Source organism: Hakea prostrata, chromosome 3 (assembly GCF_041222555.1).
Source record: "Hakea prostrata isolate BN-2017 chromosome 3, UWA_Hpros_2, whole genome shotgun sequence".
In the NCBI taxonomy this organism is placed as follows: domain Eukaryota; kingdom Viridiplantae; phylum Streptophyta; class Magnoliopsida; order Proteales; family Proteaceae; genus Hakea; species Hakea prostrata.
Window position 1 is genome coordinate 5,227,320 of NC_142602.1, and position 12,136 is coordinate 5,239,455.

A 12,136-nucleotide genomic window follows, 5' to 3' on the forward strand; every position below is an offset into this window, starting at 1 on the left:
GTAATTTTATTCGAAGAAGGGAGCTCAAAAAAAAGACAAAACTAATAGAAGACCATAATTTGTATTTAACATTGAATTGATCAGAAAGATTCAAGAGAAGGGAATGAGAGAGTTACTGTTGTGAAACGGGGAAAGGGGAGGGAGACTTTGTATAACCGTCTACAGTATTATACATACAAAGGGTCTGTATGTTTTGACATTTTATGCATCAGAGAGATTCCCATAGACGAGTCATCATACTCCAATGGAGTCAAATATCCCTGTCTATATTGTCATCACTTGCACATACTGAAGACACCAACAAGAAGTAACTAGCTTGAATATAAAAATCACATATTGAACAATTATTGATGTTGAAAAACTAAACAATTGAGTGCCTCAGATTAGATTGTGTTCATAGTAATTCCTCATAGTATATTTAAAACCATCATAGGCACACAATCGAAGGGAATACACATGGTACTATGAAGTAACAAAAATGGCATACACTTGAAATCAAATAACAGGAACAATAGTAGCAAACGATCAAAAAATTCACAAAAATAAATAATGTATGAAACCAGCTGCCTCTTTTAAAAGAAAACAGAATTTCAATTAACAAATCAATGGAATAAAGGATGAAAATCAATAACGAATAAAATTCCTGAGACACAATCCAAAGACACAGCGAAAAGAACAATGAGCATCAGAGAGATTCCCAAGACAAGTCAACATACTCCTGAGAGTGCTGATGTCCCTGTCTGTTTTATCATCACCTGCTCTTTTTAAAAATCCTTCGTTTTATCAACGAGCAAAACCAAGTAAAAAAAATACCAGATACAACATTCCCATAAAGCAAGACGAGTACGATTGAACGTGCTCCATAACAGAGCGAATACAAAGAAACGCAACCCCTGAGTAGCAGACACGATGAATCCCAGTTAGATCAGTCACTCTAAAGCTAGGAAATCGCTAAGGAGTAAATCCAGATTGGGCGAACAAATAACAAACCCTAACTGCTCCGTTTTGAGCCGCATTAATCCAATCGAGGATATAATCTAGTATAAGAGGTTCGTCGTTAGGAGTGATGGAGCAGAAACTTTTTTCACCATCAACCTTGAGCATTGAGCAATGAAGAAAATCAGAATGCAACAAAACCAATAGAAATCCCTAGCGGTAACAAGAACCAAAGCACTACGACGAACGGCTCGTTAGGGTTTGATTCTTAAATTTATAGAGAGCGAGAGAGAGCCGTTGTGGGATTTTGGTATACCCAGCCTCCCAGCTAGGGCAAAGGAGCAAACGAGGAGCAAAGGAGGAGCAACCGAGCAAGCAAGAATTTGGCCCAAAAAAAGTAAAGAAAATTTGGTTACCAATCGAATGGAGCTCAAACCCTAGGTTTTGTACTTTTGTTAGGGGCCCTGAGAAAACAAGCCGCAGCTCGAGCCAAATCATACTTTTGAAGCCCATGGGCCAGACTAGGTTGAGGTGTGTTGGGCTCTGACACAACCCAAGTCACGGACCAAACCATGATTAATTTTTGTGGGCCTAAGATGGGCTAATGGTTTGGGCTTAGGATTATGGACGCCACGCTAACGCATTGAATGTGCTGTCTAAATTTTCCCAGGGTTTATTTTCTTTTTTTGCCCTTTTGGGCGAACAACTGTCTCAGAACGGCTATATCGGTCTCATTTATTAGGGGACTTCTTTGAAAATAAAAGAAATGGACAGGGTTAAAAATGGACTAGAAAAAAATCCGAATTTATTAGGATTGAGAACAGAAGCGACACAGTCTGTTTGGCGCGCGCGTTCGCTCTCTCGCTCGTCCAAAGACTTCAAACCCTAAAGGCTTGAAATTTTACTGAGGTTCTCTCTCGTTTGGCCTTTGCTCGACGCTCTAATTCCGAGAACTTTAAGCTTTGATGTCGTCCGGTCAGCCTCAGTTCCGTTACACGCAGACGCCGTCGAAGGTGCTTCACCTTCGTAACCTCCCATGGGAGTGCACCGAAGAAGAGCTCGTCGAACTTGGCAAACCCTTCGGCAAGATCGTCAATACCAAATGCAATGTTGGTGCCAATCGCAACCAGGCTTTTGTTGAATTCGTAAGCACCTGCAATTGCAAATTCTTTTCCCGCTTTATGTATCTTTGTTTATAATGCATTGTTTATTTGATCATGATCGAAACTTTTCTCGTAGTAGTTATAAATCGCTTATTCACGGTAACGTCACTTACAGTTTAATATTAAGAAGCCTAGGAGATTGCAAACAACTTCTTCGGGTTGGGCTTCTTTAGTGGAGGTATTCGATAGATTCATTTGTGTACCCGTGGCCGACTCAATCCAGCGTGAATTTCGGGTCAATGAGTAAATAGGATTTCCTGATAGGAGCAATTATATAAACTGGCATCCAGATCCCAATTCTAGATGGAAAATTTTCCCAAGATAATCACAGACTAGGATTTTACAGGAATTTGGTGGATGTTTAGAGCCTCGGGATTAAGATTTCGATATGTGAACAATTGCATGAATTGGTGCTTTCGTAACAGATTCCAGATGTGTCGTGGTAACTTACAGGAGGGAGTTCATGCATTTTCTTACTTATTAACTGTCGTTTGTGGGGTAAAATAAGTTACCTTTATCACACGTTTGTAAGGCTGATTGTTGCTTATGTCAGGAAGGCCTGGCAGATCCTAATTTGGTCTTGGTCTGTGATGTTTGTAGGTTAATGAGTATGATACCTATAGGGGTTAGATTATATTAATAACACCAAGATCAGAATATAAGAACTAAATCGAATGGAGATTCAAATCATGAATTGAAGTGTGATCAATGAGGATGGATCAGTACGTGGTTGAGGATTAAAACAGAGTAAGGAATAAGAAAAGAATTGAACTAACCCAGGTCTTCCACCTGTAAGATTCAGCTTCTCACAGAAGAGTGATCTGATTATAGAGCTTCATGTGCCATGCATTCATTTGGAATTCAACCATATATGTGTCCATGGTCTTGCATTGGATTTTTAGAAGCTGAATTAAGACCCTAATTTAAGTAGTAAAGCAATCCTATTGGCTATTGCAGTTCATAGCTGGAACAGGAAATGAAAGATTAAAATCCAGTCTGGCACTACACAGAAGTAAAAGTTAGGGGATGTTGTTTGCCATTCATGTTCCTATGTTTTCATGTATTAGGTTGGCTGATTACAAAGGAAACCCCTCCGATGAAGGCCTAACCTACTCATATAGCCATGTATCAAATCCTAAGAGAAGGCCTCATTGGTGCTGGACTGCTTTTCTGCCTGTTGGGTATGATTCTCAAACATATTTAGTGTAGTCTTTCAATCCATTAATAGCTGTATGGTCACATCCCAAGATGGCTGTAGAGAATTTCATTTAAAATAATATAATACCTTATCTGACAGGTTCAACTAATGAGTTGCAGATAGATGTTGCCTTGAAAGCATCAATAATCAAAATGACTATTAAGGAGGGTACAAACCTATTCTCTGGCCAATAAACTCCAATCTCCTCCTCGCTATCCTCCAACATAAAGCCAAAATGCATAATTGAGGTGTGCGTCTTTCTATGATTGTTGCTGTTGACTTGAATTTTTGCTGCTTTTATTGTGCCAAGTGTGAATAATTCCTTTGTTGGGCTGATGTTTAGTTGGTTGTATTTTTTAGAGAAATTTTGCATTTGGTGCCACTCATATTGCAATTATACATGGGGGTATTCATTTTGAGTATGTTTTATAAATGGGAGCTCTACCATGACAGGATTCACTGTATTCTTTTGTAGGCAGACTTGAATCAAGCAATCTCAATGGTTTCATATTATGCTAGTTCATCTGAACCTGCTCAGGTTCGTGGTAAGACTGTGTATATTCAATACTCAAATAGACAAGAAATTGTCAATAACAAGAGCCCTGGAGATGTTACTGGGAATGTGTTGCTGGTTACAATTGAGGGTGTGGAAGCTGGTGATGTCAGCATAGATGTTATACACTTGGTAAGTTTTTATCAACTTAATTGTCAACATGTTCTTGTTTTCCTTTATTGCATTAACTCTGTCAAGAACTTCTTTGTTTGGTTGAACCAATTGGAGAAAAGGATGAAGTACATCAGAGGACTTTCTTATCTATGTTACTTTTTGTAAGGCAGCAATGGTTTTTACACATTACTTAATATTTTGACTTTCAGTTGACATGCTCTGCATGGAATAGCAGGTCCATGTTAATACGGAGATAACCTCGTTGTCAGCGTACTGCATTGGGAGAAATACCACGTGTATTTTGCTTGTCTCTTTCTTTTGACCGTTCTGTTCTAAGCATTGTGCACGTAGTATCATATTGATGGTATCTTCTCCTAACTGCTCTTGATGTGTTATACTTAATTCCTTTTGTATGAGACATCGACCTGGATGGAAGTTTGCAATGCCACCGCTTGTTCATGCTCAGAGCTCTGCTATTTGCTCAATTCTTATAATAGTTTTGGTTCCATTTAAGAAAGCATTTGTGTTATCATTATACCAGATCTAGCGAATGGCATCCTGAAAAACTTTTGTACAGTTCATTTTGTCTCACTAGTGAGCCACTTGCAGTGATGCTTCTTCCCATTTATTTTATTTTGTTGGAGAGTTTATAAGTGTGTGGTCATACATTCATGCTTTCAGTCCTTTCTCTCTGAAATGCTTTAACAGTAGGTATCTTTGGCATTTAGCGAAGATATGCTTGCGTTTCCTATTGGGGCCTATTTTTTGTGGTCTGGAATGTTTGGACTATATTTTTGTAGTTTTTTTAATTCTTTATTTTTCTGGGAAGGTGCCTCACTTAATCTGTGTTTCAGGTGTTTTCTGCTTTTGGGTTTGTGCACAAAATAGCAACCTTTGAGAAGGCTGCAGGATTTCAGGTTATGCATCTTGTTGCTGTGTTAATCTTATACAAATCACGTATGTGCATTTAGTTTCCCAGTTTTAGTGTTTAGTCAATGTGACATCATATTATTGGCAGGCATTAATCCAGTTCAGTGATGCTGAGACTGCATCGTCTGCATGTAGTGCATTGGATGGAAGAAGCATTCCCAGGCAAGCTAGTGCCAGCAAAACTATCTTTCTCTTGATACCACAGTTTTTCTGGTCCTGTCTAACATTTTCTTATGCTAATACATCACAGATATCTGCTTCCAGAACATGTTGGATCATGTTACTTGCGCATCTCATTTTCTGCTCATACTGATTTGAATATCAAATTTCAGTCTCATCGTAGCAGGTATTTTCGCAGCTTATCAGGCTGCCACTTTTAAGTACACACACTTGTAATATGAATTTCTTTCAGTCTCATCGTAGCAGGTATTTTCGCAGCTTATCAGGCTGCCACTTTTAAGTACAAACACTTGTAATATGAATTTCTTAAATACTTAGCAACCAGAAATAATAGAGGTGTAGGGAGAAGAGAATGCAAAGAAAGGAGGAAAAACTGTATGATATTAGAACGATCTTCTGCCAGCCCCTTATATTAATAAAACTTAAACATAACAGCAATAGGAATAAAGATCCTAGTATCCTAGTCCGACTCTAATTTTGGATATAAAGTACTGGGTTAACTAAGAAGAGAAAAAAGAAATACATATCTGAATCTAAACAACGGTAGCTGCAGCCACGGGGTTTGTCTACATGTAATCTGTATATAGTTCGATATGCCTTGTGTTTTTCTAATTCCTGGGCAATGTATATCATACAAAACAGATACACTGCTATTAATGGTCTTGGGGCACTCTGAAAATTGGTTTTGTTGGAAACAAACTTGATGTCATCTTGAAAGGTAGGTACCTCTAAAGGCAGTACATTGTACCTAGAGTTTATTACAGAAGCTTCTTTGACCTGTTTAGACTTAAAACGACAATCTGATGCCAGTAAATCTTTGACTTATTTTATTTGGAGACGAAGTTCATATTATATTAGGTGAATTACAATCTCTTCGCTCTTAGTCAAAGTGCTTTCAAGTTATTTTTTGTGTCATGTTGTGGTAAATTCATCAAATGATTGGTGGCTTCTGTATTGCATGTCATGGTATATCTGAATCTTGTTTTGCTTCACCAAGCAGGGACTATACAAATCCTTATCTCCCTGTAAATCCTTCTGCTATTGAGGGAACCATGCAGGTGAGCTTTTTACCGTTAACAAATTACGACATCAGCACAGTTGTATGTATTTCACAAACTAATACATGGGTTTCTCCAGTCTACTGTAGGTCCAGATGGGAAGAAAAGGGAACCTGAGAGTAACGTGCTTCTTGCTTCTATAGAAAATATGCAATATGCAGTCACAGTGGACGTTCTTCACACGGTATAACTCTCCTTATCTTCTTGTTGCAGGATTGATCTTATTACTAGATACTAATAATGTAGGGTATTTTGCCTATTGCAGGTATTTTCAGCATTTGGTACCGTTCAGAAAATAGCCATATTTGAGAAAAATGGGGGAACGCAAGCACTAATCCAGTACCCTGGTAGAGTTGCTAACTGATTTTGATTATAACTTTACCTCTGTTATCTGGCAATCTGTGTTTTTTTCTCACATACAAGCTGTATTTACTGTGAGCTTGGAATTCACCTGTTAATAATCTTATTGATAAAATTTTCATTTATCATCCTTTTAAGTTGAAGTTAATCTCTTTTCAATTATGAAGAACAGCTGTAATACCATATATTACTTGATGAAGAGCATGACTAACACGGATCATTTGCAATCTTATAGGATTGCCTATCATTACTTAGTGGGATATATATTCTTTGAGTTCTCCAATTTAGTTGCCACCACAGTTAGGGCTTAAAATCCATCGAATGGTATCTAAGGTATTGCGACCACAGTTAGGGCTTAAAATCCATCGAATGGTATCTCAAAGGTACTTGCTGAAGCATGATAGAATTCTGTTTTGGGTTAGATGGTGGGGCACTCAACTTACATGGCAAACCATATATGCATATTTTGTTTGCCTTTTTTTATTTTATTTTAAATAAAGGTACTTAAGATATACAGTTAGGTACTAGAGTAGTCTTTCTCCATTTCCTTAGATGGCTCACTAACACTAATTTCGGGTGAGTCGTCAAGTCAGACTTCTTCCTACATTTCTTGTTGTCTTCCTCATCTCTTTGTTCCTTTTCTTTCTTCTGCAGAACTTTATTCGTAGAATTTTGGATGTCTTTTTTGCCTCTTGAGTAGCCATATGAGCTCAGCATGTGTCATCTGGCTTAGTTAGGGGGCATAGAGCAATGGATCTTCCAAGGCCTTTTTGAGGGGACTTCTGAGCACTCCCATCTGTTGTCCTCCAAGCAGCCTTGGACATGCTGTTTTCTTTGTCTTTGTGATTGTGAAGCAGATCCCACTACAAAAATGGGTTAATTAATTAGTTTAGTTATATTTAAGAGGTCATGTGACTGCTTGAAAGTCACGGATTCTGCTGCCGACGATGAGGATTTTGCCACATATATCTAAAGCAATCTAACGGTGAGGGATTAGAAAGGTAGGGTTTAATTGTAAATATAGTTTTTTATTTTTACATTCAAGGGTTTTTAAAGTTAACAAATTTACAAAATAAAACCCTCAGTATACCCCGAATCCCTTCTCTCGTTTCGCTCTGGCTGGAGATTAGATGTCTCCGGTTGGATTATTCAAAAATCGACATTCTCCGGCAGCAAACAATAACTCTCAATGAAGCTTTACTCGAATACCGGCAGCGACTTAAATCATCCGGCAACCTTACCTTCTCTTTGGCTCATTCATCATTTCCCAATCTTTAGTCATGAAAGAAGAGGCAAAAATCAAGAGAGAGGAAAGAAGAGGGCAAGAAGTTCAGGTGTGAAAATTACAACAGAAGAGTGTTTTTGAGGGGTTATCTCTTCACTGGTCAATGTACTTCGATGGAGTGAAGGGAAGGTTTTGATCTGGAAGAAATTCAAGAACACGATTGCTTACAAAATTGTGACTCACTCTTCTTACAAAATTTCTGCTTTTCCCCTTATATTCAGTTTCCCTTTTCTTTTTTCTTGGGTCGCCGGTTTCAACTCTGACGATGTTGAAGGAATATTTGAATTAAAATTTCTTCCTCTGCCCTCAGTAAATAACTCTTCCATAGTTCCATGTACTTATGCTTTCCATACATTGATGGATTATTTTCCTTGAAATCATTTCTGATTTGCTTGAACTCTGTTACAACAAACATGGCTGAACTCTGCTTTTTTTTCCTCGGAAGAATGGTTGGTCATTTGTGGAATTTGTGTCTGAAGTGTAGGGTTTCTAGTTTCCTAAGATGAACCGACGATTCTTATGCATTTTCTTGCAAAAGGGAAGATAAAGTCGCTGGATGATTTCAATCGCTGCCGGTATTTGAAACATCTAATCTCCGACTAGGGCGTAACGAGGGAAAGATTAGGGTATGCTGAGGGGCTTATTTTGTAAATTTGCTACCTTTAAAAACCCTAAAATGTAAAAACAAAAAATTATATTTACAATTAAACCCTACCTTTCTAATCCCACACCGTTAGATTACTTTAGGTATATGTGGCAAAATCCTCAACGTCGGCAGCAGCCAGTGGCTGCTGCCGCAAATAAAAATCCGACAGTCACATGACTTAATTAGAATTCGTAGTTTGAGTTAAGGGTAGATAGGTGTTTTTAGATTTTAATTAGCTTACGAGGACTTTTTCACCTTTTTTTATTAGGATTAGTCCATTCCAGGAACAGGACTTTAGTTGTAGGCTGTTAACCCCTATATATTTACCCCAGTGATATGGAAGAGTAGACGGCTTTGAATTCTTAATTTGCTTTGTGCATTCCTTGGCTGCTGCCTCCTCTAGGAAAACCCTGCTGGTGTTCTAATCCCAATAGGTTAGTGCTTAATGGTGAGAGTCCCAAATTCTGGAAGAGGTCAGTTCTACTATCCATCCACATGTGATCTGGACTATCCATAGTGTATGGGTCCTTCATCTGAAGGCTTCTTTTTTTTTTTTTTTTTTTTTTTTGGGTCCTACAGCTCAGATGCGGTTCTGGTAAATCCCGTGGAAGGTTTGAATTTTGTCTCCACAAGTACCATTGTGGTTAGTTGGTCTAGACATGTGCTAGAATTCACTGGGGGTTCAATGTCCTAGTTCCTTTGCTTGAGTGAATTCACTCTACTACTTACTAAGGATTTTCAGCATATCCTGTCACCAGTCTTTCCCCTTTAATTTGATTTTTCTTCTTGATCTACACTAGCCCCTGTTGGATTAACACTAATGTTAAGTTGAAAACCCTAAATTCTGGCAAGATGAATGATTGGTATGACCTCAAATTCACCACAGATCCCCCTCATAAACCTTTCATGGAGGACAATCCCACCATAAAAACCCTCATCCTTGTTTTGTTGTTTTCTGGAGTTCACTGGGAAGCCTAAATTCTAGAAATCATTCACTATTCTTTTTTTTTTTTTTGGGGGGGGGGTCCAATAAAAGTCATTCACTGTTCAATTCCAGCAGTTCCACCTTTCATGGTGCTTCCATATTCGAATGCTGTTATCCCCATTGCAGCGACTTCACTTGATACAAGCCCCCCACCCCTCACTGAAACCCTAGATTTGGCTATTTTCAGTTTCTCCTAGGATGACCCAATTTCATAGGTTTCATTCTAACCATCAGTTTTGGCTGATTTTTGGTTAGCATGACTGTATCTGCCCTACTGGAGCAAACCCAGCTCCAAACCCTAATGCTCCAAATTTTTGAATTTACCTAACCCTAACTCTGATTCCCAAATTTGAGTTGGTTTTGATTTGAGATCTTAGCATTGATCAAGGCCACATCATTAATCTTAGGCAAGAAGCTTTGGGTTTGGGTGCGATAATTTGAGACAGTTGAGTGCCTGAACCATCTGTGGATACAATTGGTACTTATTTTGATTCTCCCCTGTGATACTCTTTATTCTTTCCATAAAGGGACAGTTATCTACTCATCAATTAGCATATTTGATCTACCGTGACACGTGTGTTTTGATCAATTTTCAATCTGGTCTCTTTTACCTCTGCATGCTGATTGGCTTGATATGTTAGGATCATCTTTCAAGGGCCTTGTAAGTGTTCTCAATCTTGGCTTGATCTGGCTCTGTTTACACTGTTAAAATCACCTAGAGTCTTCTTGTGTTAAAACAGAACATAGTTGTCTTTATGACTTTAAACTGTTAATTAACTGTGAAACGGGTTTTATGAATGAATTGATTTCCCCAAGGTGAAACTCAATCTGAGTTTGAGACTCATTTGAGTATGAGCCTCTGGGATTGATCTTTATTCTGCTGAATTCAGTTCTGGATTTGATAACCCAATGTACTTCCACTCTGAAGGGTATTAATAGTAATGAGTTGTGATTATTCAACTAGGTTTGACCTTCGTCTGAGAAGGTGGACTTTTTTGTTGATATTGGTTTGCTTTCTTATTTGGTTTCTGGGGATGTCGCCTGGTGGACTTCCGTGTTCATTCTACCTTCTCCCCATATTGCTAACTTGTTCCCAGTTTTACTTTTTTCTAGATGTTACAACAGCTGCTGTTGCTAAAGAAGCTTTGGAAGGACATTGCATCTATGATGGTGGCTATTGTAAGCTTCATCTGTCATACTCTCGTCATACTGATCTCATTGTAAAGGTATTATTAATATAGGTTTTCTTAGTCAAATACGTGACACCAAAAAAGGGAAAAAAGTGTTAATGGTTTTCACAAGAAAGCAGTGGGACCAAAATGATGTTGGTTCATCAACGTATGCTTCTTGACACTTTCTTCTTTTAAATTTAGGTATCTCACTTTTTTCGCAGTATCGTTTTTAGAGCTTGACCAATTGTTGTACGTATGTTTTTGTAGGCTCACAATGAAAGAAGTAGGGATTATACAATCCCGGATACAGGAATACTGCCACTGCAACAAGCTGTGGCTATACCTACTGCTACAGGTGACTGGCAAAGTCCTCAGCCTCCAACCGTGTATCCTAACAATGAATACGCTTCGACCACACAGGCTTCTGTTTCAGATGGACGAACCGCATCATGGGATCCTAACATGCAACCTGGCAGACAAACTTTTGTTTCAGCTCCGAGTGTCTATTCTAATCAAACATACCCACCTGGTGCATTTCCTCCATATGCTCCTACAGGAAGTTATCCAATGGGGAATGCTGCAGGTTCATCTCACCAGCAGCCACAGCAGGTGGCCGCAGGTGCTTCTCAGAGATTTGGTCAACCAAATGTGTGGCCGGGTGGTGCACCGCACGCAGGACAGCCTCCATATTATGGCCAGTAACCGTCCCATTATTGCTGCTATTTTCTTGTGTATGTTGTCCTATAGAAGTGGAATGCAAATCGACTCTGTACCCAATTCAAATTAAAAGAGGTTTGGTGGTCTTTGTGCATGTTCTTAGCCTTCTGATATGAGCGCCATCTGCCTCTGCCCTCCAACATTCCTAGAGCAAGATACGGCGTTTTGCATTTTGATCCTTTGATGTCATTGTGTCAATTTTTTGTTGTGTTAGTTACAAGTATAATTTAGTTTTCAAAACATTACTCACATCAAATCATTTGTTGCTGATAATCACCCAGGACTCCAGGAGTTGTGTGATGTTACTTACCAGTAGAAATTGCTTTGTAAGAATTCTTCAAATCATCTGTTTGGTTTGTTTGTGATCACCCAGAAGTTTTGTCATGTTAGTTACCACTCGCCAGTATAATTTATTTTCAAATTTTTTTTCAAATCATCAATTCGGTTTGGTTAGATGAGAAATTTGTTACAATAGATGGTTGTAAAAAGGAAAAGCGTGAAAAAGGGGACCATGCGAACGTCAATGGGATATAGCTCCTGGAAGCCACTACCTATTGTGGGGGGAGAGTTGAAGATTCCTTGTCACTATCCATTAATAATTGATAAAGGAAGGAAGTGAAAAAATATATATATACATGTCTCTTAATTATTGAAAATAACACCAAAGATTACATAATGCAGTTGGTGAAAGATAGGTTTAGAAAAGCTCATGCCTACCTGGAGGTTTCCTCGTTGACACCTCCAGACAACTCCCAACCCAAAAGTAAATAATTAGTATTATTTTTTTTTCCATTTCCTTAATGGGAAAAAAAACTGATAAACTCAAGAGTAGTAAAACT

At 38.5% G+C, this 12,136-nt stretch overlaps 1 protein-coding gene and 4 non-coding genes across 8 annotated transcripts; 2 read left to right on the top strand and 3 right to left on the bottom strand.

Moving 5' to 3' along the window:
- Positions 1-202: 202 nt before the first annotated feature.
- LOC149020264 (small nucleolar RNA R44/J54/Z268 family) lies at positions 203-286 on the bottom strand. Its single transcript, XR_016172684.1, has one exon. It is a non-coding gene; the product is annotated as a small nucleolar RNA R44/J54/Z268 family (small nucleolar RNA).
- An 84-nt stretch (positions 287-370) lies between these two features.
- Positions 371-440, bottom strand: LOC149020265 (small nucleolar RNA Z267). Its single transcript, XR_016172677.1, has one exon. It is a non-coding gene; the product is annotated as a small nucleolar RNA Z267 (small nucleolar RNA).
- A 239-nt stretch (positions 441-679) lies between these two features.
- Positions 680-762, bottom strand: LOC149020266 (small nucleolar RNA R44/J54/Z268 family). The gene has a single exon (XR_016172683.1). It is a non-coding gene; the product is annotated as a small nucleolar RNA R44/J54/Z268 family (small nucleolar RNA).
- A 999-nt stretch (positions 763-1,761) lies between these two features.
- On the top strand, positions 1,762-11,935 carry LOC149020267 (polypyrimidine tract-binding protein homolog 1-like). Of its 4 annotated transcripts, none has more exons than XM_089148370.1 (12): positions 2,001-2,081; positions 3,167-3,280; positions 3,397-3,545; positions 3,773-3,982; positions 4,819-4,881; positions 4,983-5,056; positions 5,145-5,240; positions 6,075-6,132; positions 6,212-6,316; positions 6,398-6,479; positions 10,522-10,634; positions 10,848-11,935. In XM_089148370.1, exons 4-12 carry the CDS (start codon positions 3,797-3,799, stop codon positions 11,280-11,282), a joined length of 1,212 nt encoding a protein of 403 aa, XP_089004496.1. In that variant the 5' UTR covers positions 2,001-2,081; positions 3,167-3,280; positions 3,397-3,545; positions 3,773-3,796; the 3' UTR covers positions 11,283-11,935. The 4 variants fall into 4 exon arrangements, with proteins under 4 accessions (XP_089004495.1, XP_089004496.1, XP_089004497.1 ...); XM_089148371.1 differs by having other exon boundaries at positions 3,417-3,545; XM_089148369.1 differs by lacking the exons at positions 3,167-3,280; positions 3,397-3,545 and having other exon boundaries at positions 1,762-2,081; positions 10,848-11,932.
- On the top strand, positions 7,215-7,318 carry LOC149020268 (small nucleolar RNA U19). The gene has a single exon (XR_016172551.1). It is a non-coding gene; the product is annotated as a small nucleolar RNA U19 (small nucleolar RNA).
- Positions 11,936-12,136: the final 201 nt, after the last annotated feature.

Excerpts from the sequence above, each read along its gene's own strand:
- LOC149020267 (XM_089148369.1), top strand. The coding sequence starts at position 1,902 with ATGTCGTCCGGTCAGCCTCAGTTCCGTTACACGCAGACGCCGTCGAAG. Across the intron at positions 2,082-3,772 it reads ACCAGGCTTTTGTTGAATTC|GCAGACTTGAATCAAGCAAT; the intron begins GTAAGCACCTGC and ends ATTCTTTTGTAG. Across the intron at positions 5,057-5,144 it reads GATGGAAGAAGCATTCCCAG|ATATCTGCTTCCAGAACATG; the intron begins GCAAGCTAGTGC and ends AATACATCACAG.